Source organism: Emiliania huxleyi (assembly GCF_000372725.1).
Source record: "Emiliania huxleyi CCMP1516 unplaced genomic scaffold EMIHUscaffold_7, whole genome shotgun sequence".
NCBI classification, from domain to species: domain Eukaryota; phylum Haptophyta; order Isochrysidales; family Noelaerhabdaceae; genus Emiliania; species Emiliania huxleyi.
Genome location: NW_005196756.1, coordinates 1348672 through 1372332, shown reverse-complemented (window position 1 = coordinate 1372332; position 23661 = coordinate 1348672). Strand labels below are relative to the sequence as shown.

At 70.4% G+C, this 23661-nt stretch overlaps 1 protein-coding gene across 1 annotated transcript in view; it reads right to left on the bottom strand.

Annotated features, from left to right (window-relative positions):
• The window catches only part of PKS7 (polyketide synthase), a gene marked incomplete at both ends in the record, with an annotated part of 64955 nt that overhangs the window by 17983 nt on the left and 23311 nt on the right, over nucleotides 1–23661 (bottom strand). Inside the window, one exon of the mRNA XM_005762037.1 lies at nucleotides 1–23661. This exon is cut by the window's left edge and continues 16040 nt beyond it; it is cut by the window's right edge and continues 22577 nt beyond it. Coding sequence (XP_005762094.1) covers nucleotides 1–23661 — 23661 coding nt within the window.

Genomic DNA, 23661 nt, shown 5'->3' with positions numbered 1-23661 from the left:
TTGCCTGGATGCGCGCGTTGATCGACTCGTCCGCCGCCATGCCGACGGCCGCCCACGGGCCCCACTGCACCGACGAGGCGATGAGGCCGTGAATGCGTCGCGAGCCTCCGAGCGAGTCGAGTGTGGTGTTGGCTGCGGCGTAGTTGGACTGAGCCGTCCCGCCGAGCAAGGCCGCGATCGAGGAGAAGAGAACGCACGCGTCAAGCGGCGAGGCGAGGGTGGATGCGTGCAGCGCCCACCCGCCGAATGCCTTGGGCGCGAAGACGCGCTTCACCGTGGCCGACGACTGCGCGCGCAGCAGCCCGTCCGACAGCACGCCCGCCGCGTGCCACACGCCCGCCAGCGTGCTGCCCTTGGCCAGGATGGCGCCGACCGTGCGAGCCGTGTCCGTCAGCTCGGCCGCATCGCACTTGACCACGCTGAAGCTGCACTCGGCGATCTTCCTGAGCTTCTCGCCGTCCGCGGAGGCGACCTTGCCGCCGCGGGCCGCGAGCACCACCGAGGAGGCGCCGCCCTCGCCGAGCCACTTGCCCGTGACGAGGCCGAGGCCGCCCGTGCCGCCAGACAGCAGGTGGGTCCCGCGCGGCGGCGTCGGGGCCGTCTTCGGGATGCGCACCACCACCTTGCCGGTGTTGGCGCCGCCCTGCAGCGTGCGGAAGGCGGCCAGGACGTTCTTCTCGAGGTTGAAGATCTGCATGGGCAAGCCGTGGAGCACGCTGGCCGCCGCGCGCGCTGAGAGCAGCCTCAGCACGCTGCTCATCCACGGCGGGCAGATGGCCATCGCGCTGTCGAGCGCGACCACGTCGTACTGTGCGTGGGTGGCGGTGGCGCGCTGGTCGTAGCTCCACACCGCCCGCTTGCCGATCTCGCTGAGGCAGCCCAACTGGCCGAGGAGGGCGAAGGAGCAGGTAATGAAGTCGAGCGAGAGGCTGTTAAGCACCCAGCTGAGCCGCGACTTGTACAGCAGCTTGGCCGCGCCGACGGCGAAGGCGCCGCCGTCGCGCGAGCTGAGCGTGCGGCCGGCGAGGCCCATCTTGTGCAGGTAGAAGTGCTTGTACGGCCGCCCGACGTTGGACATGACGCGGGTGCCGAGCCAGTGCGAGTACTCGCCCGCGGCGAGGCCGACGCCACCCGCGCCGGCGTGCAGCAGCACCTCGTTGCCGCCCTTTGGCCGCGCGCCGAGCAGCGACATCTGCACCGTGGACCAGGTGGTCGGCAGGGTGCACGCCTGCTCGAACGAGAGCGACTTGTCGATCGCCGCGGTGAGGCGGCCGTCGGAGCGGGCGATTGAGGCGAGCGAGCCCGAGGCCGCCTCGCCGAGCACCGCGTCGCCAATCTTCAGGTGCGTGAACCTGCTGGAGGAGCTCACCACGTGCGCCGCGCAGTCGGAGCCCGGCGGGCCGGGGTCGCCGGGGTAGGCGCCGAGCACGTTGAGCACGTCGCGGAAGTTGAGGCCGACCGAACGCACGTGCAGCTCCACCTGCGGGTGCTCGATGGCGGGCATCTCGCCCTGCGGCACGATGCGCAGGTTGCTGATCGCGCCGCGCACGTCAAAGTGCAGCCGGATCGGCCCCGTGGTCGACAGAGGCGCCTCGGCGAGGCGAGGCACGCGGCGGACCCGGACGCCCACGACGACCTCGAGCTCGAGCGTCTCGCCGCCGACGAAGCTGCTGCGCGAGACGAGGAGCAGCGCGTCGCCGACTGACTTGCGGCTGGCCGCCGCTACGTCGAGGCACGAGAGGCGGGCCGACGGCTGCTCCGACCGGACAGTGCGCGACAGGCCCATCAGGCCGCCGTGGGCGGGGCGCGCGGCGGTGGCGGTGGTGGCGTACTGCGTCCCCGCGGTGAGGAGGAAGGTGGGGACGGGGCGCGTCAGGAGCTGCTGCTTCATGAGGTCGAAGGTGGCGTCGATGGTTGGGAGCACGCTGGCGCCAGCCGCCGCGCTGCTCAGCGGCAGAGCAAACATGAGGCTGCTCGAGGACGCCGCGGCGGCCACGCCGTAAGCGCCAAGCTCCGCGCCAGTGTAGGCGGCGCGGCTCCCCAGGACGAGCGAGGGCGCGTGGGCGAGGTCGCCGACGGGGGCGTCCTGCGCCTCCCACTGAGTGACGTACATGTGCTGCTGCCGCGTCGCCACCGGCGCCGCCAACGCCTTGAACACGCGGCTCTCAAACGAATTGAGGCGCACCAGCGGCGCATCGCCCTTGCAGAGGCCGGCGAGCCAGACGCCGGCCGAGGTGGCGCCCTGCCGCTCGACGATCGAGCACATGCGGCCCTTGGCCGAGGTGAGGGTCGCCTCGCCCACCATGAAAGGCAGCCTCGTCTCGCCGGCATCGGTGTCCTCCGCGATGAGAGCTGTCTGCTGCAGCGCGCCATCGAGGTCGGCCGGGTGCACCTGCGTGCCGAAGCGGTTGCACCGGCGGCGCAGCCGGCCCACGCCGACGCCGGCCTCGCGGTTTGCCCAGAGCGCCTGGAGCGCGCGGAACTCGGGGCCGTACTCGAGGCCAACCGAGCGGAAGGCCTCGTAAAAGACGCCGACGTCGACGGCCGCGTAGCTCGAGCCGAGGGCCGCGGCGGCCGCGGGGGCGCCGAGCGCGCCGTTGGTCGCGCCGGTGTCGCCGGCGCTGTGGGTCACCTTCTGCGCGTCCTCACCCATCGAGCTGAGCTCGAAGCGGTCGGCGTTAGTATCGATGGAGATTGTCACCTTGAGGTCGTCCACATTGTCGAGGATGAGCGGCTGCAGGAAGTAGGCGCGCTGCAGCTTGACGTCCTTGCGGTCGTTGACCGCGCAGTACGCCGCGCGCGCCATCTCGAGGTAGCCCGCGCCGGGAAAGATGATGCGGCCCTGCACGATGTGGTCCGAAACCAGCGACTGCAGCGCACCCTTGGCCGGCGAGTGGAAGGCGTCCTCGATCGCGCCGCCCTCGCCCTTGACGCGCGAATGGATGAGCGGGTTGGGCGTCTCCATCCAAAGGTAGCGCTTGCGCGTGTGCATCGGCCCACGCTTGGCCGCAGGCACGAGGCCCGCGCCCGCCCGGACGCGCGGTGCCTCAATCACGGCGTGCGCGATCGTGCCGGCGTAGCCCATCGAGCTCACACCGCCCGCGTAGTTGGGCGCCCGGTTGGGCAGCTTTGGCAGACCGGCGAGCTGGATCGGCATCGCCCCCGCCGCGCTGCCCTCCATCGTGGAGGCGACGTGCTCGTTCATGACACGCAGCTGCGCGTTGGGCGGCGCCTGCCCCGCCATGAGGCCCATCGCGAGGCGGATGATGCCGAGCACGCCCGCTGCCGGCTCGCCGTGGCCGCAGTTCGCCTTGACAGACCCAATCTGCAGCGGCTCCGCGTCGCCGCGCCCCGCGAGGATGGCTGCCTTGGTCGAACGCACCTCGATCGGGTCGCCGAGCGGCGTGCCGGTGCCGTGCGCCTCGTAGCACGAGAGCTCCGCCGGCGGCGTGCCCGCGTCAGCCATGCCCGCACGCATCAACTGGATCTGGGCCTGCCCGTTGGGCGCCGTGAGCGATGCCGACTTGCCGTCCTGCTGGATGGCGCAGCCGTGCATCACCGGCCTCGTCGCGTCGCCGCTCGCCTGCAGAGAGACGGCGTAGATGCCCTCGCCGCGGGCGTAGCCGTCGGCTCGCGCGTCGAAGGTGTGACAGCGCCCCTTTGGCGACGTCATGCCCGCGGTCGCCATCATCATCGACGTCCACTGCGAGAAGATCATGTTGATGCCGACCACCAGCCCTGTCTTGCACTCGGTGTTTTGCACGGCGCGGAGGCAGTCGTGCGCCGCGACGATGCCCGACGAGCAGGCGGTGTCGATGGCCGAGCACGGGCCCTGTAGCCCGAGCGCGAAGGAGATGCGGCCGCACGCCACCGAGCAGGTGGAGGAGGTCGCGGCGTAGACGGTGGAGGCGCCCTTGCTCTGCCGGAGCACCTCGGTGTACTCGGAGGCCCACATGCCGACCCAGACGCCGGTAAGCGAGCCAATCAGGTCCGCCTTGCTGTACCCCGTCCCATGCAGCGCCTCATACGACTTCTCGAGCGCGAGGCGCTGCGACGGCTCCATCACCGCTGCCTCGGACGGCGAGATGGAGAAGAAGGCGTTGTCGAAAAGGTCTGAGTCGAGCAGGAAGCCCGCGTTGCGCTGCCGGTCGATGACAACGTCGGAGACGGTGTCGTAGACGGTGTTGGTCATGTCGTCCGGGTTCCAGCGCGTCATCGGCACCGGGACGATCGAGTTCTTCCCCGTCGACCCCATCGCCCACACCTTGGCGCTGCCGAGGCCGTGCGCGCCGTCGGGCCCGTGAGCCGCCATGTGCGCGATATGCACCGCGGAGATGTCGCCGCCGTGCGCCTTCGCGACGAACTCCTCCGGCTCCTCCTCGGTGCCCGCCGTGCTGAGGTAGCCCGCGATCGCGCGTGCGGTCGGGTAGTCAAAGATCATGGTCGACGGCAGCTCGAAGCCCTCGCCCGCCGCCGCCTGCAGCTGGTCGCGCAGCTCGACCGCGCCGAGCGAGTCGAGGCCCGCCTCCATGAGAGGGACATCGGGGTCGACCTCGTTGCCGGTAGTCTTGCTGAGTGTGTCGAGGATGAAGTCGAGCGAGACGGCTTTCGCGGGCGCGGAGACCTTCTTGGCGACCGCCGCGCCGGCCTTGCGCGCGGGCGCAAAGCGAGAGAGCGCCGCCGGCACCTCCTTCATGCTGCCGCCGAGGAACTTTCCCCACCTGACAATGTACATGGTTTGCACCACTGGCCCGCCCATCGCCATCGCAGCCTTGAAGGCGTGAACGCCCTCCGAAATCGAGATAAGGCCAATGCCCATCGACTGGAGCCGCGCATTGATCGACCCCTCCGACGCCATACCGACGTCCGCCCACGGGCCCCACTGCACTGACGAGGCGGCCTGGCCGGCGGCCCGCCGCATCGCGCTCGTCGCGTCGAGGCAGCAGTTGGCGGCCGAGTAGTTGCCCTGGCCGGCCCCTCCGAGGAGAGCGGCGACCGAAGAGAAGAAGACCATCGCCTCGAGCGGCGCCGAGGGAATTGCCGCCTGCAGGCTCCAGCCGCCAAACGCCTTGGGCGCAAAGACGCGCTTGAAGGTCTGCGCAGTCTGCGAGTGTAGCAGCCCGTCGGACAGCACGCCCGCCACGTGCCACGCCCCCGCGAGCCGAGCGCCGCAGATGATGGCCGCCAGCAGGCGGCGCGTGTCGGTCAGCTCGGCCGCGTCGCTCTTGACCACGAGGACTGCGCACTTGGAGAGCTTCTTCAGCTTGGCCGCGCCGGCCGCTGCGACCTTGCCGCCGCGGGCAGCGAGGACGAGGCTGCTGGCCCCAGCCTCGCCGAGCCACCTGCCCGTCAGCAGGCCGAGGCCGCCCGTGCCGCCCGAGAGGAGCTGGGCGCCGCTGGCCTGCCCTGGCTCCTCAGGCAGCGCTGCCAGCTGCTGCAGGCGGGGCACCTGCGCCTTTGAGCGCGCGAAGGTGAGCTCCGGCTCGGACTTGGGCAGCGCAGAGGCCGCTGCCATCAGCGCGGACGCGGTGAGGCCGGCGCCGTCGAGGTGCGAGATGGCGGCGGACGGCGCCTCGGCCCGCGCCGTTCGCGACAGGCCGAGCAGGCCGCCTGTAGCCGGACTCGCCTTCGCCGCGGCGCTCGCGGGCTGGGTGCCTGCGTTGAGGACCCACACCGGCACCGGCCGCGCGGTCAGCTGCTGGCGCGCCAGCAGCAGGGCGCCCTCGATGGCGGGGAGCACGGAGGGGGCGGAGCCGGTGGCGAGCGGCAGCGCAAAGGCGATGCCGCCCGCCTTTGCCGTGGGGGCCTGGCGGGGCAGCGCGTTGAGCATCGGCTGCGACATCTTTGCGAGCGACGAGGCGGAGGCAGGGCTTGCGCGGAGGCCGAGCACGGGCGCGAGCTCTCCCGCGGCGGGCTTGAGGCCCTCCCAGCCGATGACGTACAGGTGGGACGGCTTCTGCACCGCCGGCTCCGCCGTCGCTGGGTCGAGCACGCGCGTCTCGAAGCCGTCGAGCCGCGCCATCGCCACCGTGCCGCCGCACATGGTCGCGAGGAGCACGCCCATCTTCTCGGGCGCCTGCCGCTCGACGACAGCGCACATGCGGCCCTTGGCGCCGACGAGCGTGGCCTCGCCGACCACGAAGGGGAGGCGGAGCTCGGCCGAGGACGACAGCAGGCCTGACGTCTGCAGCGCGCCGTCGAGGTCGGCCGGGTGCACCTTTGTGCCCGCCAGCCGCGTGCGCCGCGTGAGGATCGCCGTCGCCACGCCGGCCGCCTGATTGAGGGCGATGCGCTCGAGCGGCTGGAAGTCGGGGCCGTACTCGAGGCCGATGCTGCGGAAGCCAGCGTAGAGCGTTGATGGCTCGACTGCGAGGCCGCAGAGCTGCCGCACCGAGGCGGCGTCCGCGCCGGAAGGAGGGACACCCATGACGCCGGCGTCGCCCGCGCTGTGCGTCACCTTCTGCTCCTCCTCGCCCGCGGAGGAGATCTCGTACCGCTCGGCGCCCGTGTCCACCTCGACGCGCACCTCGAGGCCGTCGGCCGCGTCAAGCACGAGCGGCGCGAGGAAGTAGGCGCGCTTGAGCGTCGCGCCCTTGAAGTGCGAGTTGCAGGCGAGGCAGGCGGCGCGAGCCATCTCGAGGTAGCCGGCGCCCGGGAACACGATCCGGCCCATCACGACGTGGTCCGCGACGAGGGCGGCGAGCGCGCCGCTGGTGCGCGACTTGAAGGTGTCCTCATCGGGAGCGGGCAGCCGGACCTGGATGAGCGGGTGCGGCGCCTCCTTCCAGCCGTAGCCCTTGCGGGTGTAAGCCAGCGTCGTCGTCGGGTACAGCATCACCTCCTGCATCGCGGCGGCCGACTCGGCCTCGAGCAGGCAGTGCGCGATCGTGCCCGAGTAGCCGAACGACGAGACGCCGCCGACGGCGCAACCGTCCGTGATCGAGGGCAGCGAGGGCAGCGGCGCGAGCTGCGTCGGTAGAGCGCACGGCATGCCCTCCAGCGCGCTGTCCACGTGCGGGTTGATGACGCGCAGGTTTGCGTTGGGCGGCGCCGTACCAGACGCCATGCCCATGGCGAGGCGCAGCAGCCCGGTCGCGCCGGCGGCTGGCTCGGCGTGCCCGACGTTGGCCTTGATCGAGCCGAGCGCGAGCGGCGCGGACAGGTCGCCCGACGACAGCACGACGCTCGCGAGCGAGCGCACCTCGATCGGGTCGCCGAGCCCGGTGCCGGTCCCGTGCGCCTCCGCGGTGCCCACCTCCTCCGCCATGGTGGCTGCGTCCGCAAGCGCGGCCTGCAGGAGTCCGACTTGGGCGATGCCGCTCGGCGCGGTGAGCGAGACCGACTTGCCATCCTGCCGCACACAGCTGCCCAAGAGAGGCAGCGTGACCACCCCCTTCGTCGCCGTGGTCCTCAGGGCGACCGAGCCGCATGCCTCGCCGCGGCAGTAGCCGTCGGCGCGCTTGTCGAAGGTGTGGCATTTTCCGTTGGGCGAGGTCATGCCCGCCGTGCCGAATGAGATCGACATGCCCGGCAGCAGCATCAGGTTGACGCCCGAGACGAGGCCAGAGACGCACTCGTTCATCTGGATGGCGCGCAGGCCCGCGTGGTTGGCGGAGAGCGCGGCGGAGCAGGCCGTGTCGTACGTGACGCATGGGCCGAGCAGCCCGAGCGCAAAGGAGATGCGGCCGGACGCGATCGAGTGCGCGCTGCCGGTGGCGGAGTAGACGGACTTGGCCATCGGTGTCGCCCGGATCACGTCCGCCCAATCGTTGGCGCTAATGCCGACGAAAACGCCAACGACGCAGCCCATGATGGCCGCCTTCTCGAGCGACGCGGCGTGCAGCGCCTCGTAGCCGCCCTCGAGCAGCAACCGCTGCTGCGGGTCCATCGCTGCCGCCTCGGCGGGCGAGATTGCGAAGAACTTGTTGTCGAAGAGCTCCACGTTGTTGACAAAGCCGCCGAAGCGGACGCGCTTCGCCACCGTCTCGTCGCTCGTCACGCCCTCATCGAGCACCCACCGGTCGAGCGGCACCTCGGTGGTGCAGCCGGTGGCGCACGAGGCCATCCGGCGCAGCCCGTCAATCGAGATGGTCCCCTTGGGGGAGATGACGCTCATCCCACTCAAGCGGACCACGCTCGACGACATCGTCTTCGTCGGGCCGTCGCCAGACACCTTGGCCGCGGGCGACGCCTTCGTCTCCGCAGGCGCCGCCGACGCCTCGAAGAAGCCCGCCAGCTGGCGCGCCGTCGGGTAGTCGAAGATGAGCGTCGACGGCAGCGTCATGCCCGACTGCGCCTGCAGCTGGTTGCCCAGCTCGACCGCGCCGAGCGAGTCGAGGCCAGCCTCCATCAGCGGCGCGTCGGGGTCGACCTTGCCGCCCGTTGTCTGGCGAACGGCCTCGACGATGAAGTCCATGCCCACCGCCTTCTTCTCCGTGCTGGCCGCGACCGCCGCGCCGGTGGCCTTCTTGTGAGAGGCAAAGGCCGACATCAGCGGCGGCACCTCCGGCATCGTCGAGAGGAACTTGGACCACTTGAGCACGGTCGTGCCGAGGACTGCAGGGCCGCGCGGAGTCAGCGACGCGCTGAAGGCGGCGACGCCCTCCTTCATGGTGACGAGGCCAACGCCGCCGGCCTGCAGCCGCGCGTTCACCGACGGGTCCGCCGCCATGCCGATGTCCGCCCACGGGCCCCACTGGATGCTGGCCGCCGCCTGGCTGCGCTTGCGGCGGCAGGCCCCGAGCGCGTCTAGGGTGCTGTTGGCCGCCGAGTAATTGGTCTGCCCGCCGCCTCCAATCATCGCCGCCAGGGACGAGAACATGACGCACGCGTCGAGAGCCGACGTGGCGCACGCCTGCTGCAAGGAGAAGGCACCGCACGCCTTGGGGGCGTACACGCGCTTGATCGACGAGGCCGTCTGGCCGCGCAGCAGCCCGTCCGACAGCACGCCCGCCGCGTGCCACACGCCCGCCAGCGTGCTGCCCTTGGCCAGGATGGCGCCGACCGTGCGAGCCGTGTCCGTCAGCTCGGCCGCGTCGCACTTGACCACGCTGAAGCTGCACTCGGCGATCTTCCTGAGCTTCTCGCCGTCCGCGGGGGCGACCTTGCCGCCGCGGGCCGCGAGCACCACCGAGGAGGCGCCGCCCTCGCCGAGCCACTTGCCCGTGACGAGGCCGAGGCCGCCCGTGCCGCCAGACAGCAGGTGGGTCCCGCGCGGCGGCGTCGGGGCCGTCTTCGGGATGCGCACCACCACCTTGCCGGTGTTGGCGCCGCCCTGCAGCGTGCGGAAGGCGGCCAGGACGTTCTTCTCGAGGTCGAAGAGCTCCATGGGCAAGCCGTGGAGCACGAACGCATCCGCGCGCGCAGACAGCGTCCGCAGCGTGCCGCACATCCACCACGGCGTCTGGTCGATCGTCGAGTCGAGCGCGATCATCGTGAAGTGGTTGCAGCACGCCGCCTCGTGCCGCTCGTAGCTCCACACCGCCCGCTTGCCGATCTCGCAGAGCTTGCCGTCCTGCCGCAGCAGCGCGAAGGTGCACGCGATGAAGTCCGCCGACAGGCTGTTGAGCGAGAAGCGCAGCCGGCCGGAGCGAAGCAGCTTCGACGCGCCCAGCGCAAAGGCGCCGCCGTCGCGCGAGCTGAGCGTGCGGCCGGCGAGGCCCATCTTGTGCAGGTAGAAGTGCTTGTACGGCCGGCCGACGTTCGCCATCGCGCGATTGCCGATGAAGTGGCAGTACTCTTGCGAGGTCAGGCCGACGCCGCCCGCGCCAGCGTGCAGAAGCACGGCGTGGCCAGCCGCCGGCCGGGCCGCGAGCAGCGACATGTGCACCGTGCACCACGCCGTCGGCAGCGTGCAGGCCTGCTCGAACGAGAGCGACTTGTCGATCGCCGCCAGCAGGCGGCCGTCGCTCTTGGACAGGGAGGCAAGCGCAGCCAGGCCGTGGCCGAGCGCCGCGTCGCCAACCTTGAGGTGCGAGATGCCTGAGCCAACGGCGGACACCACGGCTGCACAGTCGCCGCCCGGCGGGCCTGGGTCGCCGGGGTAGGCACCGAGCACGTTGAGCACGTCGCGGAAGTTGAGGCCGACCGCGCGCACGCGCAGGTTCGCCTCTCCTGCCGCCATCGCCGCGTTGTCATCAACTTGGCTCACGACGCGCAGGTTGCTAATCGCGCCGCGTGCGTCGAAGTGCAGCTTGATCGGGCCGCCCAGCGCCTGCGCCGCCGGCGCAAGGCGCGGGACGCGGCGGACGCCGTCATTGACGGACATCTCGGGCTCGGAGTGCTGGCCGTCCTTGAGCGCCGACCGCGCCGCAGTGAGCAGCACGTTTGTCAAAGCAGACACGTCAAGGCACGACAGCTTGGCGGCCGGTGACTCTTGCCGCGCCGAGCGCGCGAGGCCCATCACGCCGGCGAAGGACGGGCGCGCCGAGCTGCCGTGGCTCGAGGCCTGCGCCCCAGACGTGAGCAGCCAGGTCGGCGCCGGCTTGCCGTGCAGCTGCTGCCGGACGAGGTCGAAGGCGGCCTCGATGCCAGGCAGCATCGCAGGCGAGACGCCGCCGCTCTCCATCGTGAGCGAGAAGAGCACGCTGCTCGGTGCCGAGGGCGGGACGAGGCCGATGCTGCCCGCCGCCAGACGCGCCACGGTAGTGCCGCCGAGCATCAGCGCCGGCGAGAAGGCCTCCGTGCCCGCGGCGGGCGCGTTTAGCGCCTCCCACTGCGTGACGTACATGTGCAACTCCCTGGCAACCTCCGGCGCCGTCAACGCCTTGAGCACGCGGCTCTCGAAACCCGACAGCTTCGCCATGGCGGGCGCGTCTTCGCCCATCGTCGAGAGCACCACGCCCATCCGATCAGACTCCTCGCGCTCAGCGGCGGCGACGAGGCGCCCCGATGCCGCCAGCAGCGCTGCCTCACCAACCATGAAGGGCAGCCGCAGCTCACCTGTGTTGGAGCGCAAGAGGAGCGCCGACAGCTGCAGCGCGCCGTCGAGGTCGGCCGGGTGCACCTGGGTCCCCTCGAGGCGCGTGCGCTTGCGCATGGTGGCGAAGGCGACGCCCGCGTCCTGTGAGCTGTACGTCGCGACGAGCGGCTGAAAGGTGGGGCCGTACTCGAGCCCGACGGTCCGCAGCGCCGAGTACAGCTCCGGGGCCGGGAGGGCGCGCGAGGTGGCCGCGTCACGGATCAGGCTCGGCGCGGGCCCGTGACTTGACCCAGCCGTGAGGGCGGCCGCGCCACCCTCGCAGTGCGTCATCTTCTGGTCGTCCTCGCCTGCGGAGCTCACCACGAAGCGGCCGGCGCCCGTGTCGACCGACACAGAGACCATGACGCCCGCGGTCGCGTCGAGCATGAGCGGCTGCAGGAAGTAGGTCTTCTTCAGCGTGGTGCCCTTGCTCTGCGCGACGGCGCAGTACGCCGCGCGCGCCATCTCGAGGTAGCCGGCGCCCGGGAACACGATGTGGCCCGCGACGACGTGATCCGCGACCAGGGAGACCAGGGCGCCGTGTGCCGGCGAGGTGAAGGTGTCCTCGTCGGGCGGAGCCCTACGTGCCTGGATGAGCGGGTTGCGCGTGTCGCGCCACATGTAGCTCTTGCGCTGGTACGTGAGCGTGGACGGCTTGAACGGCATGTTCTGCTGCAGGTTCGGCTCAGCCTCGATGAGGCAGTGCGCGATCGTGCCCGCATAGCCATAGGAGGACACGCCGCCGACGGCGCAACCGTCCGTGATCGAGGGCAGCGAGGGCAGCGGCGCGAGCTGCGTCGGTAGAGCGCACGGCATGCCCTCCAGCGCGCTGTCCACGTGCGGGTTGATGACGCGCAGGTTTGCGTTGGGCGGCGCCGTACCAGACGCCATGCCCATGGCGAGGCGCAGCAGCCCGGTCGCGCCGGCGGCCGGCTCGGCGTGCCCGACGTTGGCCTTGATCGAGCCGAGCGCGAGCGGCGCGGACAGGTCGCCCGACGACAGCACGACGCTCGCGAGCGAGCGCACCTCGATCGGGTCGCCGAGCCCGGTGCCGGTCCCGTGCGCCTCCGCGGTGCCCACCTCCTCCGCCATGGTGGCTGCGTCCGCAAGCGCGGCCTGCAGGAGTCCGACTTGGGCGATGCCGCTCGGCGCGGTGAGCGAGGCCGACTTGCCATCCTGCCGCACACAGCTGCCCAAGAGAGGCAGCGTGACCACCCCCTTCGTCGCCGTGGTCCTCAGGGCGACCGAGCCGCATGCCTCGCCGCGGCAGTAGCCGTCGGCGCGCTTGTCGAAGGTGTGGCATTTTCCGTTGGGCGAGGTCATGCCCGCCGTGCCGAATGAGATGTGGACCCCGGGCAGGAGCATAATACTCACGCCCGAGACGAGGCCGGTGACGCACTCGTTCATTTGCAGCGCACGCATGCCGGCGTGGTTGGCCACCAGCGCCGCCGAGCAGGCGGTGTCATAGGCGGCACAGGGTCCCTGCAGCCCGAGTGCAAACGAGACACGGCCCGCGGCGACGGAGTGACTGCTGCCGGTGGCGGAGTACACGGAGCGGCCAATGGGCGACATCTTGACGAGGTCGCCGTAGTCGGCGTTTGCGATGCCGACGAACACACCAACGACGCAGCCCATGATGGCCGCCTTCTCGAGCGACGCGGCGTGCAGCGCCTCGTAGCCGCCCTCGAGCAGCAGCCGCTGCTGCGGGTCCATCGCCGCCGCCTCGGCGGGCGAGACGGCGAAGAACATGTTGTCAAAAAAGTCGGCGTCACGCAGCCAGCTGCCATGCCGCACGCGGCGCGAGAGGTCGTCGGCGTCAGCGGGGAGCGGGGCGAGCGACCAGCGCGAGTGGGGCACCTCCTCGGTGACGGGCGTGCCGCAGTTTGCCATGCCGGTCAGCTCGATAAGCGTCACCACTCCCTTGGGCCCAAGCGCAGACATGCCGCCGATGCGGACCACGCTCGACGACATCTTCTTGGTCGGGCTGTCGGCGCCGCCGGCGGTGGCGGCGGGAGCCGCCTTATTGCTGCCCGCGGGCGTGGCAGTGCTCTCGAAGTAGCTCGCCAGCTGGCGCGCCGTCGGGTAGTCGAAGATGAGCGTCGACGGCAGCGTCATGCCCGACTGCGCCTGCAGCTGGTTGCCCAGCTCGACCGCGCCGAGCGAGTCGAGGCCAGCCTCCATCAGCGGCGCGTCGGGGTCGACCTTGCCGCCCGTTGTCTGGCGAACGGCCTCGACGATGAAGTCCATGCCCACCGCCTTCTTCTCCGTGCTGGCCGCGACCGCCGCGCCGGTGGCCTTCTTGTGAGAGGCAAAGGCCGACATCAGCGGCGGCACCTCCGGCATCGTCGAGAGGAACTTGGACCACTTGAGCACGGTCGTGCCGAGGACTGCAGGGCCGCGCGGAGTCAGCGACGCGCTGAAGGCGGCGACGCCCTCCTTCATGGTGACGAGGCCAACGCCGCCGGCCTGCAGCCGCGCGTTCACCGACGGGTCCGCCGCCATGCCGATGTCCGCCCACGGGCCCCACTGGATGCTGGCCGCCGCCTGGCTGCGCTTGCGGCGGCAGGCCCCGAGCGCGTCTAGGGTGCTGTTGGCCGCCGAGTAATTGGTCTGCCCGCCGCCTCCAATCATCGCCGCCAGGGACGAGAACATGACGCACGCGTCGAGAGCCGACGTGGCGCACGCCTGCTGCAAGGAGAAGGCACCGCACGCCTTGGGGGCGTACACGCGCTTGATCGACGAGGCCGTCTGGCCGCGCAGCAGCCCGTCCGACAGCACGCCCGCCGCGTGCCACACGCCCGCCAGCGTGCTGCCCTTGGCCAGGATGGCGCCGACCGTGCGAGCCGTGTCCGTCAGCTCGGCCGCGTCGCACTTGACCACGCTGAAGCTGCACTCGGCGATCTTCCTGAGCTTCTCGCCGTCCGCGGGGGCGACCTTGCCGCCGCGGGCCGCGAGCACCACCGAGGAGGCGCCGCCCTCGCCGAGCCACTTGCCCGTGACGAGGCCGAGGCCGCCCGTGCCGCCAGACAGCAGGTGGGTCCCGCGCGGCGGCGTCGGGGCCGTCTTCGGGATGCGCACCACCACCTTGCCGGTGTTGGCGCCGCCCTGCAGCGTGCGGAAGGCGGCCAGGACGTTCTTCTCGAGGTCGAAGAGCTCCATGGGCAAGCCGTGGAGCACGAACGCATCCGCGCGCGCAGACAGCGTCCGCAGCGTGCCGCACATCCACCACGGCGTCTGGTCGATCGTCGAGTCGAGCGCGATCATCGTGAAGTGGTTGCAGCACGCCGCCTCGTGCCGCTCGTAGCTCCACACCGCCCGCTTGCCGATCTCGCAGAGATTGCCGTCCTGCCGCAGCAGCGCGAAGGTGCACGCGATGAAGTCCGCCGACAGGCTGTTGAGCGAGAAGCGCAGCCGGCCGGAGCGAAGCAGCTTCGACGCGCCCAGCGCAAAGGCGCCGCCGTCGCGCGAGCTGAGCGTGCGGCCGGCGAGGCCCATCTTGTGCAGGTAGAAGTGCTTGTACGGCCGGCCGACGTTCGCCATCGCGCGGTTGCCGATGAAGTGGCAGTACTCTTGCGAGGTCAGGCCGACGCCGCCCGCGCCAGCGTGCAGAAGCACGTCGTGGCCAGCCGCCGGCCGGGCCGCGAGCAGCGACATGTGCACCGTGCACCACGCCGTCGGCAGCGTGCAGGCCTGCTCGAACGAGAGCGACTTGTCGATCGCCGCCAGCAGGCGGCCGTCGCTCTTGGACAGGGAGGCGAGCGCAGCCAGGCCGTGGCCGAGCGCCGCGTCGCCAACCTTGAGGTGCGAGATGCCTGAGCCAACGGCGGACACCACGGCTGCACAGTCGCCGCCCGGCGGGCCTGGGTCGCCGGGGTAGGCACCGAGCACGTTGAGCACGTCGCGGAAGTTGAGGCCGACCGCGCGCACGCGCAGGTTCGCCTCTCCTGCCGCCATCGCCGCGTTGTCATCAACTTGGCTCACGACGCGCAGGTTGCTAATCGCGCCGCGTGCGTCGAAGTGCAGCTTGATCGGGCCGCCCAGCGCCTGCGCCGCCGGCGCAAGGCGCGGGACGCGGCGGACGCCGTCATTGACGGACATCTCGGGCTCGGAGTGCTGGCCGTCCTTGAGCGCCGACCGCGCCGCAGTGAGCAGCACGTTTGTCAAAGCAGACACGTCAAGGCACGACAGCTTGGCGGCCGGTGACTCTTGCCGCGCCGAGCGCGCGAGGCCCATCACGCCGGCGAAGGACGGGCGCGCCGAGCTGCCGTGGCTCGAGGCCTGCGCCCCAGACGTGAGCAGCCAGGTCGGCGCCGGCTTGCCGTGCAGCTGCTGCCGGACGAGGTCGAAGGCGGCCTCGATGCCAGGCAGCATCGCAGGCGAGACGCCGCCGCTCTCCATCGTGAGCGAGAAGAGCACGCTGCTCGGTGCCGAGGGCGGGACGAGGCCGATGCTGCCCGCCGCCAGACGCGCCACGGTAGTGCCGCCGAGCATCAGCGCCGGCGAGAAGGCCTCCGTGCCCGCGGCGGGCGCGTTTAGCGCCTCCCACTGCGTGACGTACATGTGCAACTCCCTGGCAACCTCCGGCGCCGTCAACGCCTTGAGCACGCGGCTCTCGAAACCCGACAGCTTCGCCATCGCCTCCTTACCCGCGGGGCCGCTCATCATGACCGTGGTCTCATCGCCGCTCTCGCGCTGCACCGCGGCGCACATCCAGCCCGCGGCGGAGGTGAGGGCGGCCTCCGCCACCATGAAGGGGAGGCGCGTCTCGCCGGAGGAGGTGTCCACCAGCGTCGACGTGAGCTGGATCGCGCCGTCGAGGTCGGCCGGATGCACCTTCGTGCCGTGCCGGTGCCGTCGGCGCGAGAGGTGCGCCATCGCGAGGCCGCCCTCCTTGTAGGCGTAGACGCGCGCCAGCATGCGAAACTCGGGCCCGTACTCGAGTCCGCCCTCGCGCAGCGCCGTGTACAGCGCGGTGTGCTCGAGCGCGGCCGAGGTGCCGGTGAGCTCGCGCACGGCGGCGGGCTGCGGGCCAAGCGGCGCCTTGCCCACCATCGCACCCATGCCGCCAGCGCAGTGCACCAACTTGTCGCCACCCTCCATCTTGGAGGAGATCTCGAAGCGCTCGCCGCCCGCGTCCACGTCACACGTGACCACCAGGCAGTCGGTCGCGTCGAGCATGAGCGGCTGCAGGAAGTAGGCGCGCTTGAGCACCGCCCCCTTGGCCTTGTTGACGGCGCAGCAGGCCGCGCGCGCCATCTCGAGGTAGCCGGCGCCCGGGAATACGATGTGGCCCTTCACCTGGTGGTCGCACACAAGCTTGACAAAGGGGCCTCGTGCGGGCGAGAAGAAGGTGTCCTCGACGGCGCCGTCGGACGACCTGAGCCGCTGCTGAAGCAGCACGTTGACGTCCTCGCGCCACGCAAAGACAAGCCGCCGGTAGACGAGCTTCTCGGCTGGCGGCGAGAGCTTCGCGAGCTCCGAGTGCGCCACACGTACGATGGCGTGGCAGATGGTGCCCGAGTAGCCAAACGAGGAGACGCCGCCGCACATCGCGCCCAGCTTGGGGTCCATCAGCACCGGCCCCGTCTGCGTGCCGATGTTTGCGTTGATGCCACCGAGCGCCTGCGAGACGTGCGGGTTCATCGCGCGCAGCTGGATGTTTGGCGCGACCATCTTGTCGCGGACGGCCATCAGCAGGCAGACCATGCCGCCGAAGCCGGCGCCCGGCTCGGCGTGGCCCGCGTTGGCCTTAACCGAGGTGAAGCTCGCCGCGTAGCCAGCGTCCTTGTGGTGCTTGAACGCGGCGCCCACCGTCGAGCCAATCTCGATCGGGTCGCCGAGCGCGGTGCCGGTGCCGTGCGCCTGCGAGGTTTGCACCTCGTTGCCGCGCACGCCCGCAATGCCCATCGCCGCCTGGATCACCTTCTTCTGCGCCTGCCCGTTGGGCGCGGTGAGCGAGGCCGACTTGCCGTCGCACCGCACCGCCGTGCCAGGCAGCGCGATCGCCGGCGTCTCGTCCTCCCTGCCGCGCATGATGACGGCGCCGCCGCAGTTGTCCGAGCGGCAGTAGCCATCGGCACCCGCGTCCCAGGTGTGGCAGCGGCCGCGCGGCGAGGTCATGCCGGCGAGGCCAAAGGCACGATGCACGTCGGTCACCATCATGATGTTGACGGCGAGCACGACCGCGAAGGGGCACTCGCCGAGGGTGAGCGCGCCGCATGCGATGGACGTGGCGGTCAGGCCGGCAGAGCAGGCGGTGTCGATGAGCGTGCACGGCCCCTGCAGGCCGAGCGCGAAGGAGAGGCGGCCCGACGCGATCGACTGCGAGGAGCCGGTCGCCGAGTAGACGGAGGTTTTGACGGCGGTGCCCTGCAGCACCGTGGCAAAGTCCTGGCACGAGAAGCCCAGGTAGACGCCGACGTCGGCGCCGTTCAGCTCCGACTTGCCGATCCCGGCGGCGTGCAGCGCCTCGTAGCCGTGCTCGAGGCAGCAGCGCTGCTGCGGGTCCATCGCCATCGTCTCGGCGGGCGAGACGGCGAAGAAGTTCGCGTCGAAGAGGTCGGCGTGGTCGATGAAGGCGCCGTGCCGCATCCGCTTCTGCACAACCTCGGAGATACCGTCGGCGGCGGCGCCGGCAACCGCCTCCTCGACGTCCCAGCGCGTGAGGGGCACCTCGCCGCACACGTCGAGGCCGTTGATGAGCATCTTCGAGAGGCGCGCGAGCGTATTGACGTGCGCCGGCAGCCGGATGCTCGTCCCTGTCAGCGCGTGCGCCGACGAGGCGGAGATCTCGATGCCGCCCACGCCGGCGTCAGCCGACTCTTCCTCGGCGAGCTCCTTGAAGTAGCTCGAGAGGGCGCGTGCGGTCGGCGCGTCAAAGATTAGCGTGCCCGGGAGCTGTACGCCCTCACCTGCCGCCGCCTGCAGCTGGTTGCGCAGCTCGACCGCGCCGAGCGAGTCGAGGCCGGCCTCCATCAGCGGCGCGTCGGGGTCGACTTCGCCGCCCGTCGTGTTCTTCAGGATGTCTTGGATCTGCGTCAGCGAAACCGCGTTGACGCTCAAGCCGCCGCTACCACCGCCGCCGCCGGAGACCATCCGCACGGTCGACATCTTCGGCAGGAGACCAGCGAGCATGGCCGGCACCTCTGGCAACAGGCCAAGAAACTGGCCCCATCGGACAACGTAAAGCGAAAACGTTGCTGGCGCGCGGAACTGCATCGACGCACGGAAGGCGGTGACGCCCTGCCCAATTGAAATGAGCCCGATGCCCATCGCTTGCAGGCGCGCGTTGACACCGCCGCCGGCCGCCATACCAACGTCCGCCCATGGCCCCCACTGCACCGAGGAAGCGGCCTGGCCGTTTGAGCGGCGGTCGGCGGCCATAGCGTCAAGGCAGCTGTTGGCCGCCGCGTAGTTGCTTTGGCCAGCCGAGCCCATCATGGCGGCGACGGAGGAGAAGAGCACCATCGCGTCGAGCGGCGACGTGGCGCAAGCCTGCTGCAGGCTCCAGCCGGCGTGGGCCTTTGGCGAGTAGACGCGCTTGAGCGACGCTGCCGACATAGCGGTGAGCAGCCCATCCGAAAGCACCCCGGCGGCATGCCACACACCGCGGAGGCGTGGCCTGCTGCCAGCGACCACGCCCGCGATGGTGTGCTGCAAGTCTGTCGCCTCGGCCGCGTCGCACGCGGCGGCGTAAAAGCGGGTGCTCTGGTTTGCAACGAGGAGCTTGGCCGACGACGTGGACACCTTGCCGCCGCGCGAGACCAGCACAAGGCCAGTCGAGCCGTTGAGGGCGAGCCACTCAGCGGCAATGAGGCCAAGGCCGCCGGTCCCGCCCGTGATGAGCTGAAGCGCGCCCATGTGGCGCGAGCGCCTTGTGTTGGGGTTCTTGAGCGCGTTTACAGAGACAGCGACGAGACGCGGCGCCGTGGCTGTACCGCGAGTCACCCGCAGCTCGGGCTCGTCACCGTCGGCCGTGGAGCAAACGACCGATTGGACGGCCAGCGCGGCGCTGTCCGGAGACGCGACATCGAGGCGCGAATCAAGACCCAGATGTCGTAGCGGGAGGCTGCGCGCTTCGCCTCGAGCCGAGCGGGTAAGCCCGCGGAGATCAGGAAGGTAGGAGATCACCCAAGTGAGAGGAGGCTTGGCGTCGACTACCATCTCGTTGGCGAGAACGCACGCCGCGGCCTCGAGAAGCAAGAGGTTTGCTCGGCGCCTCGAACCTCCTGTTGTGGCCGAGACTGCGAGGCCTGATGCGACCGGGCTGCGGAGAGACTCGCTCCACCGCCGTGCTGCAGTCAGAGTGCAAGCGCCAGCGGCATTGGCCAAGGCGTCATCTCCGAGCCAGAGCCAAGACTGAGAGGAGCTTACGCCCTCCTCTGCGGGGACGGGCGTCCATTCGCACTCGTACATGTGACGCCGCCCTCGGCTTGCCTCGAGCAAGCCGGGCACGAGGGTGCCCATCTCGCCGTTGTGGATCTGCACGACGAGCTTCTTGCTGCTGTTGTAGATGTTTGCGAGCGAGTCGACAGGCTGGCCGTCGATCTCGGTAGGCGTGAAATGGTGTCCCCACATCGTCGCCGTCTGCTTGAGGTCGGTGTCGAGTACCTCGTACGATTTGATCGCCGCCGCAAAGTAAGGCCGGCCCAGCAGGTCCTTTGGCCAGCACGCCTTTGCGTCGACGTCGAGCTGCGACATCAGCGCGCCCGGCTGGTTGGTCGCGTCGAGCCACGCACCGCCGCGCAGGCACGGGTCCGTGTTGGTATGCCCGAACTCGATGCGTGCTACGACCTCGGGACCGTCGGTTGGGCGCGGCGCCAGCCGCGTGTCCTGACCGCCGGCACCGCCGCCGACATAGGCGTAGCAGCACGGCAGTGCCTCTAAATGAGGACGGCCGTGGACCGAATCGAAACCGCGACGGGTCCATGCCTGCTCGACCGTCTTGAACTCGCCCTGGTAATTGTTGCCGATGGTGGCGTAAAACTCGTCCTTGTACGTGACGTTGGTCGCGCGCGCGATGGCGCCCTCCACATCGAGCTTGACCCTGTGCTCTGGCCGCAACTCCATCGGGCGGCAACGCATCTCGGCATGCACCGTCTCGGCCGGGTTCTCGTTTGTGTATGAGGCGATGCTAAGCAGGTCCGTCTTGAGGTCGAGCGTGAGCTTCTGTGAAAGCTGCGTGTGCTCGTCGTCGAGAAAGCAGAAGCCGTGGAAGACGGTCCGGTCGATGCGAAACGGCTTGCCCGGGTGCGTGGTCGACATGACCTCGCGCACAAGGACGATGTACGACGTGCCGGCGACGAGCGGCACGAAGCCAATCTGGTGGCCGCCGTGGAAGCTGAACTCGGCGGCGCCCATCTTGCGGTCCCACACGCGAGTCGTCGAATCCGCGTCGGTGTGGATGCCGAGATGTACGGACGTGGAGACTGGCGCTCGGCCCTTCCAGCAGAAGGCCTTTCGGCTGAAGCGCAGCTTCGCTTGAGGTGCTTCGAGCGGCGCAGTTGCTTGATCGCTGCAGAGCAGGGCGTGGGCAATCGTGCCGCTGTATCCGAAGGAACTCACTCCTCCGATCATCGACGACTCGCCACTGACAGTGGGAGACGGCTGGCTCAGATGGACAGGCAACGCGACGATAGCGCCATCCATGGCTGAGCTGGCGTGCGGGTTGATGAGGCGCAGCTGAGCGTTGGGCGGGGCATCGCGATGGCGAAGCCCTGTGACCAGTCTGACGAGTCCCGTTGCGCCGGCTGCTGGCTCGGCATGGCCCACGTTTGCCTTGGCACTTCCTAGTGCAAGTAGGGGGCCACTGCAGGCGCGCAACACAGCCACAGCCAAGGATCGCACTTCGATGGGGTCCCCAAGGGCGGTACCTGTTCCGTGCGCCTCAAGCATTGAGAGCATGGACGGCGACACCGCAGCGTCGACCATCGACGCAAGAAGCAGCCCCTGCTGAGCCAGGCCGTTCGGCGCGGTGAGGCTGGCACTCTTCCCGTCCTGTCGCACAGCGCTTCCCATCACGGACAGGGACGATCGATTCACCGGCGTTGACGCGAGAGCGAACGAGCAGCAAGCTTCCGCACGGGCGTAGCCGTCCGCACGGCGATCGAACGTGTGGCAGCGTCCGTTGGGGGATGTCATGCCCGCCATCGCAAAGCTCCACGATGTTGCTGGCATGAGCATCAAGCTCACGCCCGAGACGAGTCCCTCTTCACACTCCTCAAACTGGAGCGCGCGCAGCGCAGCGTGATTGGCAGCCAACGCAGCCGAACAGGCCGTGTCGTACGACACGCATGGGCCTTGGAGCCCGAGCACGAATGAGATGCGGCCGGAGGCAATAGACATGCTTGCACCTGTCGCGCTGTACACGCTGCGAATCATCGCGGATGCCTTGACGATGTCCGACCAGTCGTTGTTGGCAATGGCTACGAAAATTCCCGTCCCGCGCCCGACCAAGGTTGGCTTGTCCCAGCCCGCGCCGTGCAACGATTCGTAGGCCAGCTCCAGTAGCATCCGCTGCTGAGGATCCATCGCATTCGCCTCAACTGGCGAGACGCCGAATGACGCGTTGTCGAAGAGCTCAACACTTTGCAAGAAGCCGCCATGGCGAACGCGCCGCTCCACTTGCCCTGCAGCGCTCGTGATATCTTGCAGCGGCCAACGACCTTCCGGCACCTCCGATATCCCGTTTGAGGCACAGGCAACGAAGTCGCGGAAGGACTCGATGGTCGCTGCGCCTCGAGGTAGCGTTGCTGCTACCCCGACGAGCGAGGTGCAGACGTCAGGCTGTCCACCGCTTACCGGCGCCGCCGCCGCCGCCGCCGCCGGCGCAGCGGCGGACTGCTCGGCGAAGTAGCCCGCCAGCTGGCGCGCGGTGGGGTAGTCAAAGACGAGCGTGCTCGGCAGGCTCTGACCCGAATGCGCTTTCAGCTGGTTGCCGAGCTCCACCGACCCCAGCGAGTCGAGCCCCGCCTCCATCAGAGGCACGTCCGCACTCGCGTCGGCGCCCGTCGTCTGCTTCACTAGCTGCATCACCAGCTCCAGGCTCACCGTCGCGGCTGTCGACGTCGAGGTCGCCGCCACCGCCGCCGCCGCCGCCGCGCCGGACGAGGCCCCGCCCCGCCCCGCAAAGGCGCTCAGCAGGGCGGGCACGACGCCGCCCCGCGTGCCGAGGTACTGGCCCCAGCGCACCGGAAATAGCGACATCGCCGACGGGCAGACCGGCCGCAGCGCCGCCTTGAAGGCGACGACGCCCTGCGCCAACCCGATCAGGCCCATCCCAGCCACCTCGAGTCGAGACCGAATGGCATCACCCGCAGCCATGCCAGAGTCGGCCCACGGGCCCCACTGCACGCTCGCCGCGCGCAAGCCGGTCAGCCGCCGCCGGCCGCCCAGCGAGTCGAGGCAGCAGTTCGCCGCCGCGTAGTTGGCCTGGCCGCTGCCGCCGAGCACCGCCGAAATGGAGGAAAAGAGCACGCACGCGTCCACCGGCGAAGGCGCGCACACGCGGTGGAGCGCCCACGCGCCCACCGCCTTTGGGGCGAACACTCGGCGGAGAGACGCCGCGCTCTGCGACGCAAGCAGCGCGTCTGCCAACACGCCCGCCGCGTGCCACACGCCACGCAGGGGTGGCGCGCCATCGATGCGCAAGCCAGCAAAGAGGCGAGACACCTCGGACGGCTCGCCCGCGTCGCACCGCGCCGCCCGCACCTCGCACACGCCGGAGCTGCGCAGACGCGCGCCCGCCGACGCTGAGATCGAGCCGCCGCGCGATGCGACCACCAACGCGCCCGCGCCGCTCTCCGAGAGCCACGCACCCGTCACGACGCCAAGCGCGCCGCTCCCGCCCGTCAGGACGTGCGAGCCCTCCACCGCAGCGTCGCCCGCCGCAGGCACACGGATCACGACCTTGCCGATGTTGGAGCCCGCCTGCATCCAGCGGAAAGCAGCCTGCGCGCCGCGCTCCAGACCGAACACGCGCAGCGGAAGACCGTGCAGCACGTCCGCCTCCGCGCGGGACGACAGCAAGCGCAGCGTCCGGCACATCCACCACGGCACCTGCTCCATCGTCGAGTCGAGCGCGATCGCAACGTACCGCGAGTGCGCCGCCGCCTCGTGCCGCTCGTAGCTCCACACCGCGCGCTTGCCAATCTCGCACAGGCAGCCGTCCTCGCCGAGCAGCGCGAACGAGCACGCGATGAAGTCCGCCGACAGACTGTTGAGCACGCCCCGCAGACGCGAGCCGCGCAGCTGCGCCGAGGCGCCGAGCGCGAAGGCGCCGCCGTCACGCGAGCTCAGCGTGCGGCCGCAGAAGCCCGCGTGGTGCAGAAAGCGGTGCTTCTGCGGCTGGCCCACCGTCGTGCTCGGACGCGAGCGCAGCCACTGCGCGTACTCGCCCGCCGCCAGGCCCACGCCGCCCGCGCCAGCGTGCAGCAGCAGCCTGTCCGTCGAGCGCGGCCGCGACGCCAGCAGCGCCATGTGCACCGTGCTCCACGTCGTCGGCAGCGTGCACGCGGCGTCGTCCGAGAGGACCCCGCCGGTCGGCGCCACGAGCCGCGCGTCCGCGCGAGACACGGACGCAAGAGCCGCGACGCCGTGGCCCAGCACCCGCGCCCCCACCGGCAGGTGCGCCACGCCTGCGCCAACGGAGCTCACCACCGCAGCGCAGTCCCCGCCCGGCGGGCCCGGGTCGCCGGGGTACG